The sequence below is a fragment of the Ipomoea nil genome, unplaced genomic scaffold (assembly GCF_001879475.1).
Source record: "Ipomoea nil cultivar Tokyo-kokei standard unplaced genomic scaffold, Asagao_1.1 scaffold1298, whole genome shotgun sequence".
In the NCBI taxonomy this organism is placed as follows: Eukaryota; Viridiplantae; Streptophyta; class Magnoliopsida; order Solanales; family Convolvulaceae; genus Ipomoea; species Ipomoea nil.
This window is the reverse complement of record NW_017617726.1, coordinates 37919-52830: the sequence shown is the minus strand read 5'-3', so window position 1 is coordinate 52830 and position 14912 is coordinate 37919. Positions and strand designations below refer to the sequence as shown.

At 38.5% G+C, this 14912-nt stretch overlaps 1 protein-coding gene and 1 non-coding gene across 2 annotated transcripts; both read right to left on the bottom strand.

The window, feature by feature from the left end:
- Positions 1-4195: 4195 nt before the first annotated feature.
- On the bottom strand, positions 4196-4269 carry TRNAP-UGG. The gene has a single exon. It is a non-coding gene; the product is annotated as a tRNA-Pro (tRNA).
- A 4790-nt stretch (positions 4270-9059) lies between these two features.
- On the bottom strand, positions 9060-14499 carry LOC109184953 (ARF guanine-nucleotide exchange factor GNL2-like). Its single transcript, XM_019334948.1, has 2 exons — positions 12209-14499; positions 9060-9114 (listed from the first exon to the last, which is right to left on the bottom strand). The coding sequence occupies exons 1-2, from the start codon at positions 14497-14499 to the stop codon at positions 9060-9062; spliced, it is 2346 nt and encodes a 781-aa protein (XP_019190493.1).
- Between the last annotated feature and the right edge of the window lie 413 nt (positions 14500-14912).

Here is a 14912-nt window from a genome sequence, read left to right as displayed (position 1 = left end):
CAATTAATAACAACACGTAGACAATTAACGGATCAAAAGCAGGAAACATACGGCACATATCCTATCATGCTTTTCTAAACATAATTAATACCCGAACATGCGAATTCCCACCCAATACATCAAGAACAACACCATACGAATTCCACGATACAGCCTAGGGCTCTAGACACATCCAATTTAACAAGAACACGATTCCTCTTTAAACATCAAGAACAATCAAGAATGGCACATAGTCATCAAGAAACTAGGTTCCATCAAGAATCCCTTTTCATCAACAAGATTATCAAGATCGCCCATGGAATCATAACACCAATCGTCAAGAACAATATAACGAATCATCAATACACAAGAATATGGGGAAATCCTAATAGGGGAATCATAGCTTTGAAAATAGGTTTTGTTGAGACATGGGTTACCTCTTAGCCTTAACTAATTCCTTGGCTATGAAGGGTCTTTCTTTAAGCTTTCTTCTTTCTTGATTTCTCCTAAGGGAATTCTTGGAACTTCTTGTGTGCTGAGAGATTATTACGGTGGGGGTTCTAGGTGCCTCCTATGTCCCCTATTTATATATCTAAGATTCCTAATTAGGGCCCAAATACTATAAGCTTGCTAACTCTATTCCTTTTTGGACTAGGGGTTGGGTTTAGAGAAGAGGGCCCACGGACTATGGTGGGCCTTTTCCAATTTAATTATTGTAATTTAATTCTTTCTTTGGATAATTGGTTAAATGCTTAATTGGTTTTAGGGGGCGTAACACGGGGTGTTACATGAAGCAAGTGCCGGACCGGTAGTGTTCATCACTATCCAAGATGATCCAGAATTGATGAACGAGAAGGTCAGAGTTCAAGAATGGAAAAATTGGCGAATTGAGAAATATTACTCTCTCATCCATAAAGCCTCTTCGGAATTAATAGAAAGTGAAGAATTTGCTTTGGAGTGGTGTAGAACGGATTCTATACTTGAGGCACTCAAAATGAATCTAGATCAAGTTTACAGATCAAAACTTGAAGAAAAGGATGCAAGAGGAAAAATTGTTACAGCTATGACCAAAGAGAATGTAACTCAGATTTCACCGGCTCAATTGGAGAAGATCAATAAAGCTCAGCTATAAATTGCGTTGCAAAGATCTATTGTGGACACTCATCATAATCCAGGTGAACCTTCTCTTAATATTGCTGATGATCTTCTTGATGCATTAAGAGAAAGGAATGAAGAAGGAGAAAATATTTCACATGTGTGTGCACCTGTGTTATATACTGCTGATGATGATCAACCTACTACTGTGATTGGTGATTTAAATTTGGTCAATATTCCTGTCACTGAAGCCGAAAGACAGACAAATATTAAAACAAATAATGACCAAATTTTGAGCAATATTGATGGTCCACAAATGGAAGTAAATGTCTCTGCCAGAGATGATGTTGACGTGGTCAGAGAAGAAGTAAGAGAAGATGCTGGAGATGAAATTAGATAAGAGATTGGAGAACAAGTAAGAGAAGAAGTTTTGAATGAGAATAGAGAACTAATTGGGGGGGGGGGGGGGGACAATTAATTGAAGTTGCAGTGCAAAATGTCTCTGTCAAAACTACTGCAAACTTTCAACCCCCACTAGAAGACAGACCATTATCTGAGCAGCCTATTCTCTCAAATCCAAGTTTCTCTCAAGATATTGACAATTATCAAGGAGAAGAGGAAGTCAATACAGAAGGAGAAAATCTTGGAAAAGAAGCCAGTTGTCAAGAAAATACTACTATGGCCGAATCATCTGAAGGAAGAAGCTTACAACTTGTGGAAACTCCAGTTCTAGCAGATTCAAGAAGAAGGTTTCTCAGATCCCTACATAATCTAAACTGGACAACACACCACCGGCCTGAAGAAGATGAAGATGATATTCTGACAACTTTGTTTGCCAAAGTATCCGAATCTGGAGATATAATCTGCCACAAGATCGGAACTACTTTGAAGGATCAAGGACATTTAGCGATGCAAGAATTTGACAACACAAGGTCAAATTTCACGCAAATCTTTGAAAAACATATATCTTTGGAGTCCAAGATCGAAAGAACATAAGAACGTTTGAAAAATAACATCACTGCCAGTTTAGTTGAAGTGATCAAAAACTTGAAGAAAGAAAAGGAGGAAGCCGAGAAGATCAACTATGAACGACATATGAGGCAACTAAAGGCCATACAAGATCAAGAACGGAGAATTAATCAACTTGAAGTTGAGCTATCCTCCGTGACTCAGAAGTTGGAAACGTTGCGGAGTACTTCTGACATAGCCAATGAAGGAATTAAGATTGTAAAAGCCAACCAAGACCGAGATACCCGTGTTCTTAATTTCTTTGCTGATAAAGCCAAAAGGGGGGAAGAATATCTCAGTCATATGGCAGCTCAACAACATGAATATTTTATTGGGCAACCACAAGTTACACCACCAAGTGGCCGAGGCTGAGGCCGAGGCCGTGGACGCCAAACATCTCCAAGTGGTTTGGGTTTTGCTCAATTTTCTAACTATGGTTTAGGTGCAGGTTCATCTAAAGGAAACGCTAATGATTGGTTCAATTGCTCCAAAACTGATATACCATCTATCGTATGGACCAAAGAAAACGCACCTGACATGATCAAGAAGCAATCCCCAGCTGAAGTAGCTCACTGGGTGAATGAAAAGAATAAGGAAGAACAGAGAAAGAGAAAGAAGATGGATATGTGGTTTGAATTGCAAAAACTCACTGGAACCACATAAAATTCTCTAGGCCACGGTAGAAGCTTCAATGAATGCATAGAGTGGATTGAAGCTGGAGTTCTACCGGGAACAACTCTGAAAGAAGTATATGAAAATTACCTCGCCGGACAAGTCAACAAGGAATTCTTCTGTGAATGTATCAAGAATGATGTGTACAAGATGAGAGAACACATCAAAGATGTCTTGAAAAACGGAAGAAGTGATAAGAGGCAAAAGAGGTAATTTGATCTTATAATTTTCGAAACTTTTGTAAAACTACTATTTCGAAATTATCAAGTATTTTCCCTTATTATGATCGTACAAGTTAATTTCCTAAAGTAGCCTATATTTTCTTTTTTGATATCTTAACTTGTAATTAGTATGTGAATTAAAAGACAAGCATGTAAAACGCATAACAAAACAGAAAAATGATTAGAACTAAATATGCAAATGCGTATTAGGAACTTGTCTAAAATTAATTCACGAGTCAATTTATTTTTCCTAGAAAATATTTGTTAAACTCATCATGGATTTGTCAAATAAAATTGAGCAAAAACATTTTTTCAAAAGACTTAAAGCCAATGACTGAGTATAGGATTTTGACATTATCAAAAGGGGGGAAATTGTTAGGAATATATTGTAATAGATTTTGATATGCCAAATTATATTTTAGAATCCCCAATTTTATTTGTTAAGTCTAGGCGTGTCATAAACCATGAAAGGAAAATTAACAAATATAGAGAAATGGAAAAATACGAAGAAGAAGATGTATGCATGTGATATGTATACTTAAAATAAGCCCACACGCCCCAACTCAAGAAGAAGTCATACTGATGAATCTCAAACGAAGAAATGAGAAACAAACTAAATTGCATGAAGTTATCTTAGAGATCAAGCATCTATGAAAAGAAAGATGTACATCAAGGAGAATGCTACAATGACTAATAATCTGTACAGTCGAGATGGATGAAAGCTTGATGTATAAATCGCAAGGTCTGAAGGAGATGAAGTAGGAGCGAAATCAATGAACTAAATCAAGTAATTCGAAACTAAGAAGGAGATGAAGTAGGATGAATCGAAATCAATTCAAGAGAAGAGAGAAGGAAGATGAACTAAATCAAGTAATTCGAAACTAAGAAGGAGATGAAGTAGGATGAATCGAAATCAATTCAAGAGAAGAGAGAAGGTTAATACTAAAGAGATGCAGTTTGCAACATCTAGTAAGAGAAAGAGAAATAGGAGCGAAATGCAAGAGATGTAGTTTGCAACAACCCATGTTCTACCGAACTGAACTAAGAGCGCTTTCTTATCATAATAGAATAGATAAGACTTTAAAGAAAAAGATTCTTTTAATAATCCTAATATTTTGAAACTAGTACTAGAAGAATACTATCATAAAAATGATAGATTATGCCCAATTTGAAGCGATCTCAATTAATCCCCAGTTACTGCTCCTTTGAGCAGTAATAGGTAGGGATGACAGGATTCGAACCCGTGACATTTTGTACCCAAAACAAACGCGCTACCAAGCTGCGCCACATCCCTTCAATTGTTCCACAGTGTAATTGTAGAGAATTCCTGTCTTGTTTTCCATTCTCCTTCTATATATACAATTTTTGCATATACACTTTTTCTTATCATTTCGTCTTTTTGGTCTCATGTACCATATAATGTTACATATAAGAAATTGAAATATAAATAATAGTTAATAAAGAAACATAGTATGTTACATATAAGAAATTGAAATATAAATATATAGTTAATAAATAAATAAAAGAATAGTCAAATTAATAAATAAATAAAAGAATAGTCAAAGGAAAAGAGTTTTCATATAGATTAGATACAAAATATACAAATACATAGTCGTAAAAAAATGAGCACGGTAAGAGGGGGACTGTCTTTTTTTCTGTTTTATGAAAAGGGAAATCTTGTTTACCTGGTCATTGTACATTTTGAATTAGGAATTTAGGAATTCGGTGTGCAAATGAAACAAGATTCAGTTGATACTATGAGATGCCAGTTTGAGAGAAAGAGAAGTAGGAGCGAAATGCAGTTGATACTAAGAGATGCAGTTTGCAACATCAGGCTATATATAGTAAGAGCTGAGCAACAACTTCATCAACTGAGCAACAACTTCATCAGTAGTCCCAGAAGGCATGATCTACATCAGAATTATTTTAAAGAGCACATTCACGTGAAGACACGATCTGCATCAGAAATATTTTAAGAGTCTCTTCACATGGACAAAGAGCTAAGCAACGGCTGAAATATCTCAAAATGTCAGAGATATTATTTTTAATAAGATCTTCTGAAGAAGCTACAGATCCTCTGCAAAGGCTACAAGAATTCAAATCTGAGATTTGGAATTCAAATTTGAGATCTGGAATTCAAATTCGAGATTGTCTTTTTCCAACGGACAACTTCTCAAAACAGCTATAAAAGGATGAAGAAAGAAGCAAATCAAAGCACTTCCAACACAAGCAACAAGCAGTACATACGAACAAATGCTATACTCAAAAGTGAGAAAAACACTCAGAGCTCAAAGAGAAAATATTCAAGAGTGTTTAAAATCTTCATCATTGAGAGACTTGTTGCATATTGAAGATCCATTCAAGAAGTCTCAAAGTTGGAAGCCAGTGAAACTTGTTTTTCTACAAACAAGTGAAACAGCAGTGTCGGAGACATTGGACGTGATTAGTGCGGGCTTTGTGATCAAAGCACTAGATCACGGGATACGTCGAAGACAGGGGGAAAGTAGCACGGAGTTGTGAAATCCTGGATTGTCACACGGAGCTGTGAGATCCGAAGCAGCAGTATCGGAGGCACTGGGCGTGATTGTTATGGGCTTGGTGTCAAAGCACCAGATCACGGGATACGTCGACCGGATCGTGGAAGACGGGGGGAAAGTAGCACGGAGCTGTGAAATCCTGGAAAGTAGCACGGAGCTGTGAAATCCGAAGCAGCAGTGTTGGAGGCACTGGGCATGATTAGTGTGGGCTTAGTGATCAAAGCACTAGATCACAGAAATTCATTGTATCTAGGAACCAAGAAGTGGTGGATATAGTGAATTGCTCTTGGACGATAAGAGCAAGTGGAGTAGGGGGATTACATCACCTCTGAACCACTATAAATTGCCTTGTGTCATTTACTGCTTTATTTAATTACTTCTTATCACGTGGATATACTTGACACAATCACACAACTCGTATTTATTTATTCCGCTGCGTACAAGACTCTAACAATCTAGTTAAGAGTCTTGATATCTCTATCGCCTCAACAATTGTTGTATTCGCGAAAATGGTTTAAAAGTCTATTCACCCCCCAGAAAGTAAACCCATGTTTTCCTACTGAAATCATCAATGAAAGTAATAAAGTACTTACAACCTCCATGTGAGGGAACCTCCAACGAACACAGGTCTGAGTGAACAATCTCCAACTGTTTTGTGGCTCTCCTTGACTTGCCCACGGGGAAGGGATCTCTATGCTTCTTCCCAATCACACAAATCTCACAGTTACGATCAGGGACATTCACAACAGGTAAATCAGAAACAAGTTCCTTTCTCGTAGGATACTTTAACCCAGAGAAATGAAAATGTCCAAACCGCATATGCCATAACCAATTATCATCACAAACTTCATAATTAAATCAAGCGAGGAGAGTATGCTTAATTTTCAAAGGAAATAGTCGATTTTGGGACATATTTACCTTTGCAATCAAGACTCCATTAGCATCTGCAATGGTACAACACCCCTGAGTAATATTTATCTTATATCCTTTTTCTGACAATTGTCCCATACTCAACAAGTTTTGATGTAGTTCAGGAACATAGAACACATCGGATATAAAATTGTGAGTACCATCCTTCAACTGAATAGAGATTTTACCTTTTCTCAAAATTGGCACCTTTGACTTATTTCCAAATGTCACTTCAGACTGAACTGATTCATCCAGATCAGAAAACAATTCTTTCTTCCCACACATATGGTTACTACACCCTGTATCTAAAAACCATATGTTCTTATCTGTAGAAAAACTATCGATGGCCAAAAGTAAGGTTTTAGAACTCTCACCAGAATTTTCAGTAGTGTTTTTAGCAATGTTTGCTTGATTTCCACAATTGTCCTCATTATACCAGCAGTCTGCAATCTTGTGTTCATACTTGCCATAATTGTAGCAATGAAATGGAAATTTAACTTGTTTGGTATTACCTCCACCTCTTCCTTGGTTGGAGTTACCACGTCCTCCTCCTTGGTTGGAGTTACCACGTCCTCCTCCTTGGTTGAAGTTACCACGACCTCTTCCACTAGAACCTCCTCTTCCTCTTCCACGACCTCTACCAGATCCTCCACCTCTTTGATTAGTGCCAGTCACATTAAGAGTGACTTGACTCTTCAAAGCTCCTTCAGCTAGTGGTTCCGATTTTGACGCAATTCTGTCAATATGACTTTCTACCATACCTTTAAGCTCTGCAATTGATAAGAGCTCAGTTTTGTGTGACTCTATGATCGAAGCCACCACATACATGGTCATACTTCGTCGGCATAGTTCGAAGAAATTTTTCAACCACTGCACCATCTTCAATCGTATCTCCGTATAACCTCATCTTATTCACCATATCAATAAGACGAGTGAAATACCTATCTACTGTTTCTGTAGAAGTCGTCTCATAATTATCGTACAACATTCTCAACGACTGCAACTTAGACATCTGTGCCCGATCGACTCCTTTGTTTGACACCTTTAAGATGTCCCAAGCTTGCCTTGCTGTTTGAGCACGAGCTAATTGCCCAAAAATGGAGTAATGAACACCTTGGTGAATCTGTCCCAAGGCCAATTGATCTCACCTTGTAGCGGCTGCATCAGCTCCTTCGGGTAGACCGGGATCAACAAAGCTCCAAAGATTTTGAGCTTTCAAATGTGTGGACATCATAATTTGCCAATAATTGTAATTGGGACCCGACCATACAATATTGAAATTTGCAGCCATATTTCACTACGGGAAATATCTCGGGGTTGAAGAGTTGACTGGCTCTGATACCAAATGTTAGATATATTAAATATAATATATTTAATATAATATATATTAAATATAATATATATATATATATATAATATTTGAGAAGAGAGAGAGAGAGAGATGAATAAACAGATAATGTTTATTACTTGGATGATTAACAAATGAACAAAATTCACATATTTATACTAAAGGAAAGCTAATAATTAGGGAACTAATGCTACATGTACTGCTATAATCTAGGCCACTCCTCACATTAACTAATCATACATGAGACACCACACACCCATGTTTATTTAGTGCATTATTTGACTTGATTTAATTAATTATAATAATATTATTATTATAACAATGATTCACACACAATTACATGAACCATGGTCCACATAAAAATTTACTCGGCAGGAGTCTAATTCAAATCCCGTCATCAATTTATTTTAAAATAAAAAAAGAAAACAAAAAAAAAAAAAAACAAAACTAAACTAAACTAAACAAAGAGAAATGGCCCAAGAAAAATCATGTCGAATAAAATAATGTTGGAACGTTGAACACTTAGACAACTTAGTAACAAGCGTCAAGATTCGCTTCATAAATAATTATTTCCCTATGCGTTTTGGGATTTATATGAAAGCAATAATATAATTTGCATTTTTTTCTTACCTAAAGCTTTGACTCTGGTAATTAAACAATTCAATAATTGTAATTTTATTTTTTCCAAATAAAAAATAATTAATATTTTGATATTTATTATCCTATGATCACAACATAAATCATAGGTTTAACATGAATCATAATCAAAGGTGTAAACAATGAAGGAGATAAACAAAGAGTGCCTAGTCACTCAAAGTGAGACAAGAACAATATATAATTTAAGTTAGTAGAGTATGAACTCTATTTAAGAATGTAAAATATTCATTGTTAATTTGGATTTATTAAAAAAACAAAAAACAAAAAAACATGAGCCAGTTGGCATTTGGAGGGCTACAATAAAACTGGATATATTATTTTAAGTCATTTAATTTTTAAAAAATATAATAAAAATTGAAGGATCATGTGTTTGCAAATAAATTATTGCACATAAAACAACATCAAGCTTTTCGTCATTCATCCTTTCCGACAAAGAACACCCCGCATATATTATTACTAGTTCTACACAATCATTGTGCAATTCATTTAAATTAGGTCGTTCCAATAAAAATTAGACTCTGGACAATATCTTAATTTGAGACCCTTTTTTAAAGTAATTTGTATATATAAATAATAGTTGTTTAAAAAATTGTATCAAAATATAAATATTGTATAAAAAATACATATAAAATTTCATTTAAAAAGTGACATGCGTCGTGCATATTTAGACGCAAAATCATTTATCAAACTTTTGATATCAACTTCTTCCAAAAACCCATTTCCAATGGAGATCAAAGCTATTCCATTGAGTTTCTCTTACAACACACCTGATTGTAATTAACATTTGGAATAAGGGTCAAATAGGCCATCGAACTGCACACAATAATGCAATTAGGCCACTGAACTAAAAAAAACAACAATTAGGCCACTAAACTAAGCAATTTCATTCAATTATTCTAATTTACAGATTTTGTAGGTTACTAACAGGTCACCCAAATAATTTAAAATATTTTTTAAAAAATTATTATTTAAAAATAATAAATTAAAATTAAAAAAAAAAACATTAACCATCTCCGCCAGAGACGAGTTTCTTGTCTCCGGCCATGGACGAAGAAAGTTTCTTCGTCTCCATGGCCGGAGACGAAGAAACTCTTCGTCTCCATGGCCGGAGACGAAGAAACTCTTCGTCTCCGGCCATGGGTTCTTCGTCTCCGGTAGAGACGAGTTTTTTTTTTAATTATTTTTAAATAATAATTTTTTAAAAAATATTTTAAATTGTTTGGGTGACCTGTTAGTAACCTACAAAACCTGTAAATTAGAATAATTGAATGAAATTGCTTAGTTTAGTGGCCTAATTGTTGTTTTTTTTTTTGTTCAGTGGCCTAATTGCATTATTGTGTGCAGTTCAATGGCCTATTTGACCCTTATTCCTTAACATTTCAACAATTTTAACTTTCAAAAACTCTTTTCTGCAGAGGCAACAGTAAATTAGATAGTCAATAATATTCAATATGCAATAGTAGCATTTGGAAAACAACTCATCTGTCTCAATGACTTCAATATACTCATTTCCGCTATCTTTCCTTTCGATAAAATCTCTCTAAGCAATTTTAGCTCAATATACAATTCATTTCCATCAATATCACCACACTGCTCTTAAGAGCTGCTAATTGAGATTTAGGAATTGAATTAAAAAATAAAAATAATGTTAATTTTTAATTAGCAGGGGGTCTCAGTCAAAGATGCATAATTGTTATTTGAGATTTTGAATTGAGAATTGTCATTCTTAATTACCAATGGTACTTGTCAATTGAGATTTAGGAATTAGGAATGCCAAAAGTAGGGAAGGGAATCAAGGAATTAATATATATATATATATATATATATATATATATATATATATATATATATATATATATATATATATTAATTCATCGATTCCCTTATATTAAATATGGGGCCTCTAAAAATTAGGGACCCTATGCGGTCGTACATGTTAGACATGCTCAAAACCGGCCCTGAATTTAATGTCCAATAATATTTATATTTAAATAAGTAATTCAAAATGTATCGATACAAAATTATATGAGAAGTTCATTATAGTTGCTATTAAAATTAATATTTAATTTATACTTTTTTAAAAAAAAAATTATCTAAAATACTTATTATAGTTGACATGGCATTAAGTAGTAAATACTACTTTTAGTTGGATGTACTCTAAATTTTATTAATATGACAAAGAACACCCCACATACATTATTAAATGGAATTATTTAGGCCATCAGGTTTGCAAAATATTTCAGATAAAACAACATGACTTTCAATTCAATTTTGAGTGCATGAATCTTAATATAGCTATTTTGAAGCTCCTAAAAAAAACTCCTCAAGTTTTTCGTCATTCATCCTTCCCGACAAAGAACACTCCACATATCTTCATAACTATAATATAGCCATATGGTTTGGTGAGCAATTATTGTAACAATAATTGCTCACCAAACTATATGGTTATATCTTCTTAACTATAATATAGTCATATAATTTGGTGAGCAATTATTGTAACAATAATTACTCACCAAACCATATGGTTATATATAGTTATAAGATAAGATAAGATAAGATAAGATCAGATGAGATAAAATTTATTTATTTATTTATTACATGGTGTATAAAAATTCAAATTAACCATAATTCATTTTCATCTCTTGCCCCATCCAATCCATCTAAAAACTCACAAATAAACTTCAATTGAGATTATACTAATTAGGTTAATCTTAAAAATTTAGTACATAGTGATGGAATTAATTAACCCGGGGATCCGACTTAACTAACCCGAATGAGAATATAAATAATAAATAAATGATACGAGCGATATAACGAAGGCCGTGAGACCGTAGCTTGTATTAAATGCTGTGGAATTAGCTATTACAATGATTCTTCAGTACAAAGTGTGTCTGTAAAGTAGATCGTGTCCTAACTGGACAAGGTGGGGGGTTTTTATACAACCCCCGCCCCTAACCGCCACCCCCTAAAGCGGGGGTGGTTAGATCCGAGTTGACCGCGCCCGGTCTCGCGACCGGGCCGTGCTGTGGGGCCAGGCCGAGCCCGGCATGGGCTCGGGCCGAGCCCATTTGGAGGTCGGCCCGGCCTCCTGGAGAGGCCGGCCCGGCCTCCGACGTGGCCCGTGCGGGGGCCACGTGGCGAGGCCCCGCCCGGGGCGGGTACGTGGCGCCGCCCCGGGACCCGTTCTTGTTCGCGCCCCCGGGTCGGTGCGGGTCGATTCCTAATATATCCGTCATCAGTCCCCCACTCTCCGAGCTGCGAGTAATCGTCAGTGAAGGAGAGTAAACGCTCTGGCCGACCTCCAAAAATGCCGACCCCGAGACGCCCGCGTCCCCGCGTTATAGTTGCCGTCCCAGTGTACTTCTCGCGATAATGATGAAAAAATTCCCTCCGAAATATGACTCCTTCATCTGTTAGGACACATACACAGTAGAGTCCTCTTAGGTCTTGGTCATCTTCTCCAAGTCAACCAATCACATCCCTCTTTTCATCTTTCCCCCCCCCCCCCCTCCTTTTTTGCATTCTGAATTTCAAAATTCCCCCTCTTCCTATCTCCCCCTCTTCTATACAAACCCCTTCTCCCCTCTCATTCTACACTTTTACCATCCCAACATCACACCCCTCTCCCCCAAAGCTCCGGCGAGCCACCACCCTCCATCGGATTCCGGCGACCACCCCACGACGGCAACTTCCGGCGAGCCACCATCGAATTCCGGCGAGCCCGTGGCAACAAGTTCCGGCCGCTCTCCAACTTCCCCCGTCGCCGAGCCGTAGGCCCGAGCGTGGTGAATTTGCAGAAAGTACAGACGAGCTCATCGAGGGTGTCGTCTAGGCCATACTGACATATTCTGGCAATGGAGAACAGTGCTTCTATGCATTCATGGAGGACTTCTTCTTCATCCGCCTGTTCGAAAATGGCTGCCAAGGTAGCAACTGAGGGGCCTGCAATGGAAGCGAACAGATCCCTGCCCAGACGGCGATCGAAATCGCACATTATGTAGGGATTCATACGCTTGGATCGGTTGATTAGCTGGATCCATTGATTCGGGTTCATTTCTTGAGGAGCTGCAGCAGAATCGAAGAGGATTGCATTGGCAGAAATGGACTGGAAAAGCTCAGAGAGGTACTCCCTGGGGAGATCTTGACCGGCATTGATTGCTCTGTTATTTCTAATGAACTCATCTTCTGTCATCTTCTTCTTCACCTGGGGATTATGCTGATCAGTGTTGAGCATGATGACAGAATAACACAGGATAAAAACCGCATCTTTACTGTAAAATATTTCCGAGGATTGTTGCTCGTAGAATCTCTCAGCAAATGCTTCAAGAACCCTCTGAATCTTCTGGGATTCTCCGGGCAGCCTGAAAGATTCCAGGTAAGTTCTGAGAGCATTGTCCAGTACCATTCCAGTGTACTCAAACGTGTCAGTGAACTCTTTGAGGACTTTAAGGTGGAAATCATCAGGATCTCCAAGGTAATCTCCAATGGCGGTTTTGTCCAGCTTTGGTGTGTATCTAAAGAACATAGCATAAGCTTTGGGATCAGATGTTGAGACCAAACCTGAGTGTTTCAAATACTCCATCCCCTTCTTCTCGTCCCGATTGAAATGGTCACCAGCAATCAAGATCTTCCTTTTCTGTGCCTTCCTCACCCTAACAAAATCAATCCAAGAATCCAAATCTTCATTATCCTCTCTCACCCTCTCCTCCCAGAAAGGTCTGTACTCAGAAATCTCGACGGGATAGGGGCCGGAAGGGATGGTGTCGCCTTCCCTGTCGATGTTCTCTGCGACCTTGTGGATGATGGTTGATAGGCCTTCGAAGGATTGGAGCTGCAAACTGGTGAGAGATCCACCTGAAGGGTATGCGTGCCTGCACAGCAGCTTTCCTGCGTCCTCAAAAATACTCCGGAAACTGGGATCGCAGTCGTAGTTCACGTAGGCTTCCACCACGAATGTGGGCTGCCGGCAGAAGTTTATCAGCCCTTCCACCGCCACTTCTTGCTGTGCCAGTGTGTTGGTTGCACCCGCCACTTTGAATAACACAAATGAGAAGAACGCTTCCAGTTGAAGCCGAACCGACCTGCGAAGGAAGTGATAGATGTTCAAGACAGTGCTGCAAATCATGGATAAAACGAGGGGCCTGGAGCAGGAGCCGTAGTGAATGAGGTGGTGGAAGAGGTCGTCCTGGATCATCCTCAACAGCTTGGGGTGCATGCCGATGCTGTCGCCGCTCAACTCGATGGCGGAGTTGATCAAAACCAGGGAGAAAAGCTGAATGCTCTCATCGGCGGTTTGGTACGTCACCCCCTCGGATTCCACCACTTCCACCACGTTCAACAACGAGCACAGGAAATGGAAGATGTCAACCGCCGCCCGGATCCCGTAGCCGGAATCGTCCAGCCCGCTGTCCTCCGTGTCCGACTCCGAATTCTCCCAGTCCGTCACCTCCACCTCCGGCAGCCGCGAGTACACTATGTGGACCAGCTCGTGCATTGTGAATCTCGCGCTGCGTTGCAGCAAATCGCCGCGGTTCGCCGATTGCTGCACCACCTGGAAGCACGAGTTCACCACCGTGCACACCGCCTGGTCCGTCAGCCAAATCGACGCCGGGTGTGCCATGATCGCCGTCAACACCTGCAATATCTTCATCATAACAGCGTCTTCGGAGGTGGGGTCGGTCTTTTCGAGGCGGCAGCTGGTGATGGCGGCGACGGAGGCGTTTATGGCCTCCCTGGCGCCGGGGGTTTTGTGGTCAAAGATTTGGAGCTTGAGGATCTTGAAGATGGAGGAGAGCGCCAGGCCGGTGGCGGCGGCGGGGATCTCGCCGTGCTGGATGACATCAAGAAACGGCAAGAGGTAGAGCGAGGGGTCGAGGTAGCGCCATTCTTGCTGGGGATTGAAGATGAGGGCTCGGAGGGATTTCAGGGACTGGGAGATCGGGGTGTCGTAGCATTCCTCCGTCGCGAAGTAGTGGTTCCCGTCGGAGGATCGCCGGAGCACGGCCAGAACCACGCCCACCTCCGTGTTTAGCATGCATGAGATTCCCAGCTCTTTTCTCCTTAGTCTCGTCATGCTTCAATTCCTCGTACGTAAGGCTTCAGTATTTAATATTACAAATTTTTAAGAACTTAGTAAACTACAATAGTAATTGAATTACAATTTTCAGAGTCACCGCGGATCAAAATTTTTAGACCTTTGAGATTTCTAGAGTTTAAGATTTGTAGTAAACACACACCTTGAATATCAATTCTTATTTTAATTGTAAATATATTTATGTTCATAATTTTATCATAGAAATTCACACATAATTATTAAATAACAAAATTTTTATATATAAATAAACCTCATATAGGGTATATTTTTATAACATATTGCACGAGACAAATACTAGTATTATATTGTTTAATGGATATTAATTACTTAGGTTTTGTCTTTATCATTTACTTAACATCATTATTTATTATATTGTTTGCAATTGTTAATTC

Bases quoted from the DNA above. Each gene is read 5' to 3' on its own strand.
- LOC109184953 (XM_019334948.1), bottom strand. From the start codon at position 14,499: ATGACGAGACTAAGGAGAAAAGAGCTGGGAATCTCATGCATGCTAAAC. The intron at 9,115-12,208 runs GCTCGGGCCTAC...TGATATCAAAAG, and splicing joins ACTTTCTGCAAATTCACCAC to TTTGATAAATGATTTTGCGT.